The sequence below is a fragment of the Neopsephotus bourkii genome, unplaced genomic scaffold (assembly GCF_033783945.1).
Source record: "Neopsephotus bourkii isolate Nb327-2 ecotype Australia unplaced genomic scaffold, CSIRO-AGI_Nbou_v1 NB_1572, whole genome shotgun sequence".
NCBI classification, from domain to species: domain Eukaryota; kingdom Metazoa; phylum Chordata; class Aves; order Psittaciformes; family Psittacidae; genus Neopsephotus; species Neopsephotus bourkii.
The window spans coordinates 2,242,007-2,253,782 of record NW_026902048.1 but is presented as its reverse complement, the minus strand read 5'-3'; the positions used below and the strand labels follow the sequence as shown (position 1 = coordinate 2,253,782).

The 11,776-nt window shown below is 47.8% G+C and overlaps 1 protein-coding gene across 1 annotated transcript in view; it reads right to left on the bottom strand.

The window, feature by feature from the left end:
• CHSY1 (chondroitin sulfate synthase 1) overlaps positions 1-11,776 on the bottom strand; it is a 74,810-nt gene continuing 63,034 nt past the window's right edge. The window contains exon 3 of the mRNA XM_061371223.1: positions 1-1,996. Coding sequence (XP_061227207.1) covers positions 404-1,996 — 1,593 coding nt within the window. The 3' untranslated portion in view covers positions 1-403. The remainder of the gene's footprint in view (positions 1,997-11,776) is intronic.

Below are 11,776 nucleotides of genomic sequence, written 5' to 3'. Positions count from 1 at the left end.
GTCACAACCGCACACTTAGACACCGGTTTGCCACTTGCCAGGTCCCGACTTACGGAATCCCAACGACGAAGACAGCGACGGAACAGAGCAGGAAACAATCTTTTGTTCTTAAGGGAACTGGAATTCAAGTCAGATTTCCACCAATCAGGAACTCTGCAACGTCTCTGGGTTTGTCCGAAGGCAAAGATTGATCAGAGTTTTGTTCCAAACCCAAACCACCACAACAAAGAAACCCGAGGGCTTTGTTCTTCTCCAAATGAGAGCTTTGTACGAAAACAACGATGATTTCTAAAATATATCCTGTGTGGTCTTTTAAAAGTGAATTATCAAAAAACTTCCTTTTTTTTTCCCAAAAAATAAATTAGATAATTAAAAAAAAAGTCTTTTCCAGCATAGCTGGACATTAGGCTGTCCTCACGGAGCCATTCGTATTGCTGCTTCTCCCCAAATTTGGGTCATTTTTCTCAAACCATATCTCAGCCAGCTGCTGTGTGGACCCATACGTTGAAGCTTTGGACCCCAAGCACATTTTGTATTGTTTTGGGTCGAGATTAGGGTCACAGAAAACAGGGTGATGCACATGGACCACTCCAATCTCTTGGCTTCGGAATGTTTTTAAGCCAGCTTGAATGACTTTGTTAAACAGGTCTACGTCTTCAAGGCCCCAACCTTGGATGGAGACATCAAAGCCACCTGCTCGAAGAAGATCACCTTTGTAAATACAGGTAATACCAAAGCCATAGTTCCTCCAGAAACCTGTTTTCTGGGTGAAGGCAAAATGATTGTCACTAGGAACTTTGCCACTATAAACAATCTTTGGATCATACTGGCTAAAAATGATGGGGAAGTATACTTGCTGACCCAAAACTGTATTGGCTCGACACCGCTGGAGGAATTCTGTAGTAAACACTAAGTCAACATCACAGAAGAAAAGTAAAGACTCATTCTGGAACTGAGAGGATCCGACTTCCAGAGCCAGTGCCCTCGAGAACTCCCCCGACACCGGTAAAACCTGCATGTCAGCCTTGGGGTATTTGGAGCGATAATCTCTCATCAGCTCGATCTGCTTGGCTTTGTCAGGGTTGGAGTTGGAGTTGAAAAGCAGGACGACCAGCTTGACGTTCTGGTTTGGAATGAGGCATGTCTTTTCAAAGTTCCCCATGAACCTCGTGAACATGTCAAAGCGCCCGGAGAGAGGAATCAGGATGTTGATCTTCTTGTCTTTGAGTTCCTTCCTCTCCACTTTCGGTCTGCTGAGCTGGAAGGGAACAAACATCTTCAGCGAGTTGGAGAGGAAAGACAAGGATCCAGAATCCTGGTTGATTTTGCTGGCCAGCTCTTTGGCGTCCATCTCCTCGTGCTCCATGAACTGGATCTTGCTGAATGTCTGCTGCAAGTACGCGTGCCTCCTGACGGGGACGGTCATCTTCTTCCCCTTATGCTTCTTGTACAGAAGCAGCAGGTCCAGGACGTACTCCGCTCCGTACATGGGATTCACTCTGCGGTAGCCATACTGTATTTCCTTGAAGTCTATGATCCTCCCCCGGGTCTTGGCGTTGGCGTTGATCATCTCCATCACCTGCATGACAATGTCATCCAGAGCTTCCCGCTGGGAAGAGTCTATTCCTCTCCGAGGGGGCTGCCCGTCGGCACCTGAATACAAATACTTTCCCGTCAGGAACTCCCACTCCAGGATTTCCTCCCGGTGGCGGGGCTGGAATCGCATGAAGGAGGGGGGCATCCCCAGCTGCAGGTCATCCTTGTGGATTTCTGTGTTGCTGTACTTGCTCATGAGGACAATCTCCCGGTGCAGCTGCACGGTGCGGTGGCGCAGCTCTGCGATCTTGCGGCTCAACATGTAGCTGTGCAGCCTGTACTGGTACGGGGGGTTCTTGTTGGGGTGCAGTGTGATGGCTCTGTGGATCTTGCTGTTCCGCAGGTCTCGGATATAACCTTTCTTGTTCTTCTCATAGTTTTCATAGAAGAGCTGCTGCATCTGGAAGAGAGACGGGAGAAGTTAAAGTCTCAGCAGTGCTGTCCTTGGGAAAGTTAGCCCACGCTGGGAGAAAACTCCTCCTTGCTCGCAGGGCCAAAAGGCTTTCTGACTAAGCTGTTCTTGGGTTTAGGCACAGGCTGTAGCAATACCAGCTGCTATTCAAGGAAATTAAGAGGATTATGCATTGTAAACTGGTGAAAGAAACATCCACCGCGGATTTGGGATTACTACAGCCCATTGCAGAGATGGCACCGTCAGCACAACTGAGCAGTAAGTCCACTGCAAACACATCTTTTCACAACACCAAAGCATCACCAGGAAAAAAGCCCATGAAAGGTTTATTACAAAACTCTTCCTATTTGTCTGCTTCCCAGGGATTTAATAATAATGAGCAATAAAGAAGGATCCACATACACAGCAATCATGCATCTTACTTAATACCCAAATGCTGTTTAAGCATTAAAAATCCTTGCTAAGTGTTTTAGTCAAGATGCCAAATACATTCTCTCAAGTGCTGCAATGCAAAGCTATGGTCCCCCTGTCATTTAAATACGCCAATAGAAAGTAAAATGCATCTGAGGTTCCGAGCAGTAGTTCCAGGTAAGACAGGATGTGTATATACACTAGGATAAAAGCATCCTTAGAGTGGAAATTGCTATTTCAAAACAAGAAGATAGTGAGATTACAATTATATTCACCAGCCTAATGGAAAGCCACAACTTAAGCAGACAAATCAGCTTTGCAGTCATCAGTAGCTCAGGCAGTAGCTGATATAATGAAAGGCTCATGCAAACCAGGGTGATAACATGGAATATAAACTGGAGAAGGATACAAAAACAAGGCAAACCCCGAACCCCCCGAACCCACGAGGCCAAAGTTTACACCAGACAATGGGCATTTAAAAAGATCACAGGCTGGTTCCATGTCACAACAGTGCCCCAGGACCTGACATGACTGCATCATTCAGTATAGGATCCAGCCTACATTATCAGCAGCAGAATTAGTTATCTGTAATAAGGTGATGAAGCACATGCAAAAAGGCCATAAAGATCAGCAAAGAGCTGAGATCCAAAGGACAAGCAGAAGAGAGAATGACTCAAATACAATGGCAATTAAGCACAGCACTGAAAGGAAATCACAGGCAGCACGAGTGATGCTTCCACCAGCTGGTCAGACCCAGCCCAAGTCCCGTTTCACTGGGCCTGCACTTGCATCTTCCCCATGACTGTGGGCAGACGTTGAATCGAAGGGATAAACGCACACCTGGCTTTCAGTGCTGCTATCCTACCAAACCAGATGTGTGCACGCTGAAACCTCAAGTTCAGCGTATCCCTGTGGAGCGACCTGCCTCTGCTTGGAGTGGCTCGTGTGGATCTGAACCCCAACAAACGTAATTCATTTCGGAGGAGGGAGGGAGGCTGGGAAAGGAAGGACAATTCTTGCCATGGGTCACCACCACTCCCCCACCCCTTCTCCTTTCCTGCTCAACTTCACCTTGTTGCCTGCTCACCCCAAGGGATCCCTGCTGCTTCCACACTGCCTGTGAGCAGTTCAGGCCAACGGCTGCCTCTTATTAGATAGATCCCATACGGCAACGTGGCCAAAGGAGAACATCTTGGCGATGGCCTCCTGGCAAGCCACAGATGAGCTGCCTGTCAAGATGTATATCCCTTCAGAAGCCATGCAAGGTTGAACAGCGTGCTGCAGGCAGAGGTTCAGTGCTCTAATCCTGTGTTTAGCAGAGTTATCCAAGCTGAGGGAGCCTCATGCTTTCCCGAGAAGCACGTTTTTCCACTCATCCAAAGACTGTTCTTCATTTGTATCCCTAATATTGTTTCCTCTACTAATAACACTTCATTTTTTGTCCACTTTGAACCTCGCTGCTTCTGTTACAGGCTCTAGACCTCAAATCACACCCACTTACAGTCAGTCCTGCAAGAACTATTTATTACAATGGAGAGCTCACACAGCAAGAAGATCAGACCAACACTGTAGGACCCACACGTGTATTTTCACTGACTCCACTCATCTATCCTCTCTAACACTATGTACAAAGAGAACTACAAGTATTAAATGCACATGGTAACGGATTTAACTGCCATCTGAACTACAACACAACTACAGGCACAGGCTTTCCCACAAGAGTTGTGCCACTCGATAAAAATCCTTAAATCATGTCATTAGGCAACTTTTATTTCAAGGAAAATTGACAATAAGGCTGAATTTCAAATCTTGCTTTGAATTTATAAGAAAACAACATCAAGGCCATGCAGCCTGAATGCATTTACTCCGAAATTGCTACCTAGGGCATTCTGAATTAGCTCCAAGAGGAAACCATGAGAAGCAGAAAAGCTTTTAGGTTACACAACGCAGTTTTAATAGAATACCGATGGGCAGGAAAATGTTATGAAACTTCCCAATGGAAGTAAAGATAGGGATCCCTAACAAATGGCCCTAAGTCAGATTAACAAGCGTATTTTAAAGCTCTGGCTTGCCATGCAGGAGTAACCTCTGAGCTGGGCTGCTTAACTTGTGACCCTTTAATACTATTCCTTGTCTCTTCCAAACCATGAGCTAACTTTGACAACGGAGCTGGAAATAAAACAAATCTCAGCGAGACTTTCGCTTCGAGGCAGAGCAATTTACAACTGAAACATCTACTGACGGCCACCTTGCTCCAGCCAAAAAGGTGACAACTGTAACAAACCCTGCGCCGTGGCCAACCCTGCTAATGAGAAGCACCAGAGCAGCCAGGCGTTTATATAATCCTGGCTTTCAGAGCAATGCCTTGCCAGGCTGGCACTTCCATTGTTTTTCCTACAAAGTCTCCCCCTCTCCTATCCCAGTGTCCCTCTTGTGTCCTTGCATTAGCAAGCTGCAGCAGGCATGGGATGAACCAGCACCCTGCCGTTCTGATCACCCATCTAGGAGCCAAGGGACACCCCCCACATGGAAGGATATCAGAAGGGGTTAATCAACTCCCTACAAGGACTTACAAACTGTTTCTTCACAGTGGCATGAAGCTCTGTTGATGAAGTCCCAGTGGCCAGCAGGCAGCAGAGAAATTTAACCCTTCCTGGGCCAAGGTGCCTGCAGACACTGACCCAAAGCCACAGAAGCGCTATGATGCCCATGGGCTTTCCTTCATGATAAGGAGCTCCACATGGATTGTCTTTTCTCACCCACATCTACACAACTGGAAAGAAATGAGCAGTTCCTTCCATATGGTTTGACAGCTCCACCAGCACTAATTTGTTTCTATCATTTAGGCAGTGATAGTCCTCAGCATTGGATTCAATCGCTAACAAGGGCAATGCCCAACCATCGCCCATCACTGCTAATGTGGTTTCCACCTCATTTGGGTCCAGAACTCTATGCATGTACGGGCTTTTGACTCCACACAATACTGGAAACCAAGGAAGAGAAATGATTACCTCTTGTGTGGTTCATTAATAGATGGGTAGGAGAAGACAGCAGAGGAAGCAACACCTGTAATTTATCTGTTCCACCATTGACCACACACGTGGGGAGCGACACAAGGCCAGGACACGCACGTCTCTCACAGACACCACGTGCAAGCTTCCCCATGCCTGTTACCAGACTCTTGTGAGTTGAACTCTTGCAAACTCTTCCTTAAGTCAAACAGGTTTCTCTGTGATTCTCTTCAAAAAAAGAACCTTTCATGGATATTAATTTTGCAATGATTATATTCTAAGCATGCTTTATTCTAGCGCAGAGCGCTGAGAGCACAGGGATACAAAGAAGAGCTACTCTTTATTGACCACTATTTACTCTAGACCTGTTGAAGCCTTAAAAACCCTAATGTTCCCCAAACCATTAGAGACTGAATGTTTAAACTGTGGTACAGCTGTTGTGGGCACTACTGGCTCGTGTCCAAAGGACCAACTGAAAGGAGAGAGTGTTACGTTCTCCGTTTTAAATGAAGAAGTCTTTTGCAGGCCAAAAAAAAGTGTACTGGAGAAAATGGACTTTAAAAATAAGACCAGTTCATGCAGAAACTGGCCCGCAGCCACGGATCAGCCCCCGAGGGCTTTCTCTCACAGCTCCAGATTGTACTACCACAGCCCTGAAAACGCAGCCCCACAGGTCTCATGAAAAGCAACCATGGACAAGACATGTTGTACGGCAGGCTTCGAAATGCCCAAGATGTGCTTTAAACACAAAGCCAAAGGAATTAAAAGCTTGAAAGATGGTTAATGTCACCTAGCACGTGAGCACCTCAGCTGGGAGGACAAGAGCCTGCAGGTCCCCCTCCGGAGCTGGTGCAGAGCTGTTCTTACCCTGCCCCACAGCTCTGCTGCCCAAACTATGCAGGATGCTCATCCCCATCTCCCCCTTGCTCCTCCTGCCACAGTTGCAGCTGTAGTGGTGCGAGGGGGCAGCTCCTGTCAGTTGGTTAAGTGAAAGGAAAAGATGTTTTGCACCCACATCCCAAGTGGGTATGAAATAACTGGCGCTGCACCAACACAGCTTTGTCACTTTGGAGTGATTAAACAAAACAGATCACTGGGTTTCTGGTTTTCAAATCGCCCATATAGCTAAGTTGATAAAGAATTTTGCATGGAGACCCAATGGAAAGAAGCAAGTGGGTCTTTGTTTACTGCTGACTTGCTTTTTGTGGATGGAGACCCTGTAGTGACCTCCCTGGAGCCAGCCCTGGGTATTCAAGGTTCTTATTAACGATGCTCTTTCTCTTAAATCGTGATGCTTTATGTGCGATCCCACAGCCAACCACTGACATTACTAAAGTCACTCCTGGGCAGAGTTATTATGGTGGAGACAAACACAGGGAAGTAATGGATAAACACTCATTTCCACCAAACCTGGCCACCCATTCACCCCTGTAACCCCCCCAGTTGCCACTACAGGAAAGGATGCAGGAAACACCACTCGGTGCTGGGAGATCAGACTTCCCTCAGCTGACCAGTGAAGCCCCGAGCTCTGGAGCACAGTTAAACGCAGTGATTCCTCAGCTGGGTGACTTCTCACACAGATTTCATCCTGTACCACGGGTTCACATTTGCTTTGTTTCGTAAATTAAAGAGGGTCAAGAGAATCAGCTGGACATCCCCAACAGGCAGTACTTGGTATTCCACAGCAGACTGCTGCAGAAACAGAGGCAGACCCAGCTGGGATATACTGCAGCCTCTGAGCGCAGTAACTCCAGGCATCTTCTGGAGCAAGGAGTTTGTTTTGTACAACACAACTGCCTCTTCTTATATGATATAACCGAAACAGAGCCTGTCTCACTCGAGCCTCACAGCGCCTTCTGCACCACTCTCCTCTCCAAAGTACTCCAGAAGGGAAGCCAAGTATCTAAGGCAAATTTCAAGCACAGCAAACTCAAGGTCACTGAATTCCCAAGGAATCTGTGAATTAGGAGGTACTGCTGGAGTTCAGTCTTTTGTTAACAATACCAAGTAGCTGTCCGTCCTTCCCAATCCTTTCTTGTTTAAGCAAGTAAAAGAGCTTAAAAATTCCTTATTCATTTACGGTTTCTCAAACCAAGCAGCCTTTAAAGTACTCCCAGCTTGGCAAGAGAAAGAAAACCTGCAAGGGTAAATGTGTCTTCAAAACTGGCATCGTGTACTTCACCCCTGACCTTAAGCTTGACGATCCCATTACCCAAAACCTACACACAGGAGCAACCCAGAGCACCTGGAACTGAGGCAGAAGAGAACCTGTATTAAAGTGAGTTTCATCTTCCTGGTCTAAATCTAGGTAAAGACAGAGAAGCCTGGTCTCGTCTTAGTCATGAAGGCAGGATTACTTCATGTCTCCCCTGTTCTCGGTAAGGGGGACAAGCTGTATCAGACCTGGTGTGTAAAGAAAAGAGTAGTGCAAACACAAAACACTCTCAAAAGAAGGTAGTTGCCCATTTAGTGAAACATCCTTCCCCTTGGGTGCATCTGACGAGCAAACTATACAGGTGCCATTGTGCACTCCATGAGACCTGGAACTCCTTCTCTAGAGAGACAGATTTATGTATGAAAAGCACCAACCAGACACAACCTGAAAGCATTTTGTACTTTAGGAGTAACCAGATAAAGCAGAATGTGCCATTTTAGGGTATTGAGATTTACCCATGCAAACTACAGGAGAGCTGGATGCAGCTACAGGGTTTTCTTCCAGAAGGTTCTGATTTAACAGAAACAAAACCAAATAAGACACCAGTAAATAGTAACAAATGTTCTATGCTATGGATGTTAACGCAGCACAATATTATAGGTGCTAATGATTATCATTGCTATGGCTTGAGAAAGTCTGCTCAAAGTCTGTGTCTAGCATTAACTTCCAAATTAGGAGTCCTGGTGTGCTGCACATGGCTCTCCCTCGCTTAAATTAAGGCTTTGACCCATGGGGCAAATGATTCAGCTCTCCCACTCCAGCAGAGAGGGTCAGGCTCTGTCCCAGATCCAAACAAAACCCAGGATACAGCAACTCGCCACTGATCTGTTCATTTAAAGGCCGGGCTCAGGGATGCTGCCAAATTTCTGGCCCACCGAATATACTGAATATACCGCGTCCTGGGATTTCTTTTCCTTGCTCTCAACCCCACACTTGGGCACTCTGTGGTACAGAGTACAAGAAAAACCTGGGTTTCATTATGAATTTCAACAGGCCCACGAAAGAAAGAGCTGCAGCCCTGGAAGTCTGTATCTGCTCTTTCTCATGCTAAGTGTTCAGAATTCAGAGGAACAGCACATGACCCTTGGAGGGCAGCTTCATGGAGATGATGAGCAGAAAGAGAAGACCTCTTCTGGACTGCAGCGTGATTTTCCACCATGTGTTTTCAAGAAGCACTAATGCAATCACTTAGAAATACTTCTGTCCATGGAATTCACAGATTCCTATTTGGGAGCTACTTTCCACATGCAGTGGTTTTGTAGGAGTTGCAAGCCATGATGGATGATGAACCCTTTGGGTCCCAAAACACTTGGAAAGGCTACCACAAGCTGCTGCCTACAAGGAGGGTGGAGAAGAACCCCTCTGCTTGGAGAAGCTCCAGCTGCAGCCCAGGTATCCACACATCATCCCAACATCATTCCAGTATCAGAAATAAAGCCAGAGCACTGCAGCCTCTGTGCCAGATTGGATGGGGACAGCAGCGACCTTGAAGCACACACCAGACCGGGTCTCCAGTACCAGATTCTGCAAGACCCCTGGGGGAAGGATTGGTCCCAGTGGAGCCGGCAGCAGGATCCAGCCCTTCAGCCTTACCCACATCACCAGCATAGCTTTCTTTTGCTGCAAGATGCTTCTGGAACCCCCTCCCCATAGCAGGTACACAGTGCCCTGCATGGAGACACTGCCAGTAACAGGTCTGGGCCGAAGGACAGTACCGGAGCGGTCACATCAGTGCAAAGCCCTAAATCTCTCCAAGCCTTCACAGGAGATTACTGTGAATTTAATTAGGCAAAGATTTGGCCTCACGAGAGCTCTGCTGCTGCTGCAGCTCTTCCCTGCCTGTAAAGAGGTGGGGGTGTGTTCCTAAAACACAGTCACTTCAAGACTTTTGTCACTTCCATTTTAGACGAGGAGGGACACAGCTCCCTTTCGATGGCAAGAAGCCACGCTTGCTGCTCCTGATCCCTCACCCTTGTGGCAGGAATACATCTTTTAGAGAGGGGAGAACAGGGAGCTGGGAATGCTGAATAAAATCCCCAAGACAAGGCCAGCTGCTGAACTGCCTGTGTCAAAGCTGCAGCCCTTTGAACCCGCAGTGCCAGAACAGCCTTGAAGTGACAGAGCGTCATTCACAACTGCATTTAGAAATCAGCCTGCTTTACGCTTTCCTAACAACTGATAGTAACACCGCTTCTGTGCCAGCAGCATCAGCACCAGCTAATGAAAACAGATGGAAAACTGGGAGTATACTGGGTTTCTGATTTCTCTGCTAGTGGGCCCTCCTCCCGACTGCCACAACAATGCTGCTGTGCATTGTTCAGGGGACACTCCTGAAACCCTTCCAAATCAGTGGTGACCTGTCCCTAAGAGGTGGCAGTCACGCACCACCTCATGCTGGCAGGGGTGTCTGAAACACAGTTTATTTAGACCTCGGAGAGTGAGCTCATTCCATCCACTTGGCCTCACTGAATCCATGTGGACACACTGGATCAAAGCTTGGACCTCCTCAAGTCCCACTTGTGTCACTTGGTTTGCAAACAGCACAATTGACAAGGTGATGGCTGAATCACTGTTGTGTAACCTGATGGCACAGTCACCTCTCCTCCAGGCTTGGATTTTAACGAGTGCTCCAGACCGATGCTCACAAACAGCTTTTTCCAGGGTCATGCTGAAGACACCCAGTACTTAATGTGATTTAATACCCACAGCCCTTTAGCAAAACAGCTCTGAGCTGGCAGGTGATGGGGAGCTCCACGGGAACCCAGCTGACTTACATCAAATGAAAGATCCCCCTGTTTGACAGCCAGCCCTGTTAGCAGCTCAGCACAGTTTGAAGAGCACTGGCCATCGCGCATGTCCCTGCCACCCCTCCAGTTCAGCAAGCTCAGGAAGGGCCACCGTGACTGAGCACAAGGCACCAGGGCCTATGATAACTATATAACAGCCCCCAAAAGCAGAAAGCCTCCCAGCGAGGACCAAGACATCCCTCTGCTCGCTGCAGCAAGGCTGCTGCCTTTGTTGGCCTCGCAGCGGGAGGGGAGCCAGCAGTGAGGCAGTGCTGGGGTTCCTGCCCAGGACCACTGTCAGCAGGACACCCCTCCAAGCCATCCAGCAATGGAGCAGGAACTCAGTCTCCTCCGTCTGCTTCTCCTAAATTAAGCTGGTTTAAAAGAACATCTCCTTCTATTCCTGCTGGTGAAAATAAGACCAAGCGATGCAGTCAGTTCCTTACAAACTCCCGCAGAACCGGTACCCAATCCAGATGTAACCCTTGTGACAGAGGCAGAGGGTTTCACTGAGAGCTCAGATCCATTCTTCATCTTCAATCTGTTTTTTCAGCCAGAGCCACCATTTCTGGGGCTGGTTTCAAGACTTGTCTGCAAGGGCCTGGACTCAATCACCAGCTTGTTTCACACGGGGAGCAGCTTCCAGGGTTCACTGAAGCTGCACAGCATTGTTCTGAAGCGTGCGTTTTAAACGCGTGCGCATAACTTTTGTGCCAAAAGAATTGTTTCATAATTGCTCAGAGGAGGGCAGGGGGATAAAAGCCACAAACCCTTGTTTTATGTGGAAGAAGCCACATGTTTCAGGCAGCCCACGAAGATCCGACAGCTGAGCCCTGGCCCTGGAATAACGCAGCTTGGAGAGCATCGTGCGGGAACGCCACAGACACAGTTTCCACAGTGAGATGCCATGATTGCGAAAGTGTTCTTCTGGTGCCTGTAACATTAACTTGAAGCCTGTCCATGATTCTGTGTGAGTTTCAAACCAGAATCTGCCCCTTGTCTCATCACTAGAAAACATACGCACACCATCCTCATGAAGTTTAACCATGCCAAGTGCAAGGTCCTACACCTGGGTCGGGGCAATCCCAGGCACAGCTACAGACTGGGCAGAGAAGAGATTCAGAGCAGCCCAAGGAGAAGGACTTGGGGGTGCTGGTCGGTGAGAAAATGAACATGAGCTGGCTTCAGTGTGCGCTTGCAGCCCAGAAAGCAACCGTATCCTGGGCTGCATCAAAAGGAGCGTGACCAGCAGTTCGGAGGAGGTGATCCTGCCCCTCTGCTCTGCTCTTGTGAGACCTCACCTGGGGCATTGTGTGCAGTTCTGGTGTCCTCAACATACAAAGGA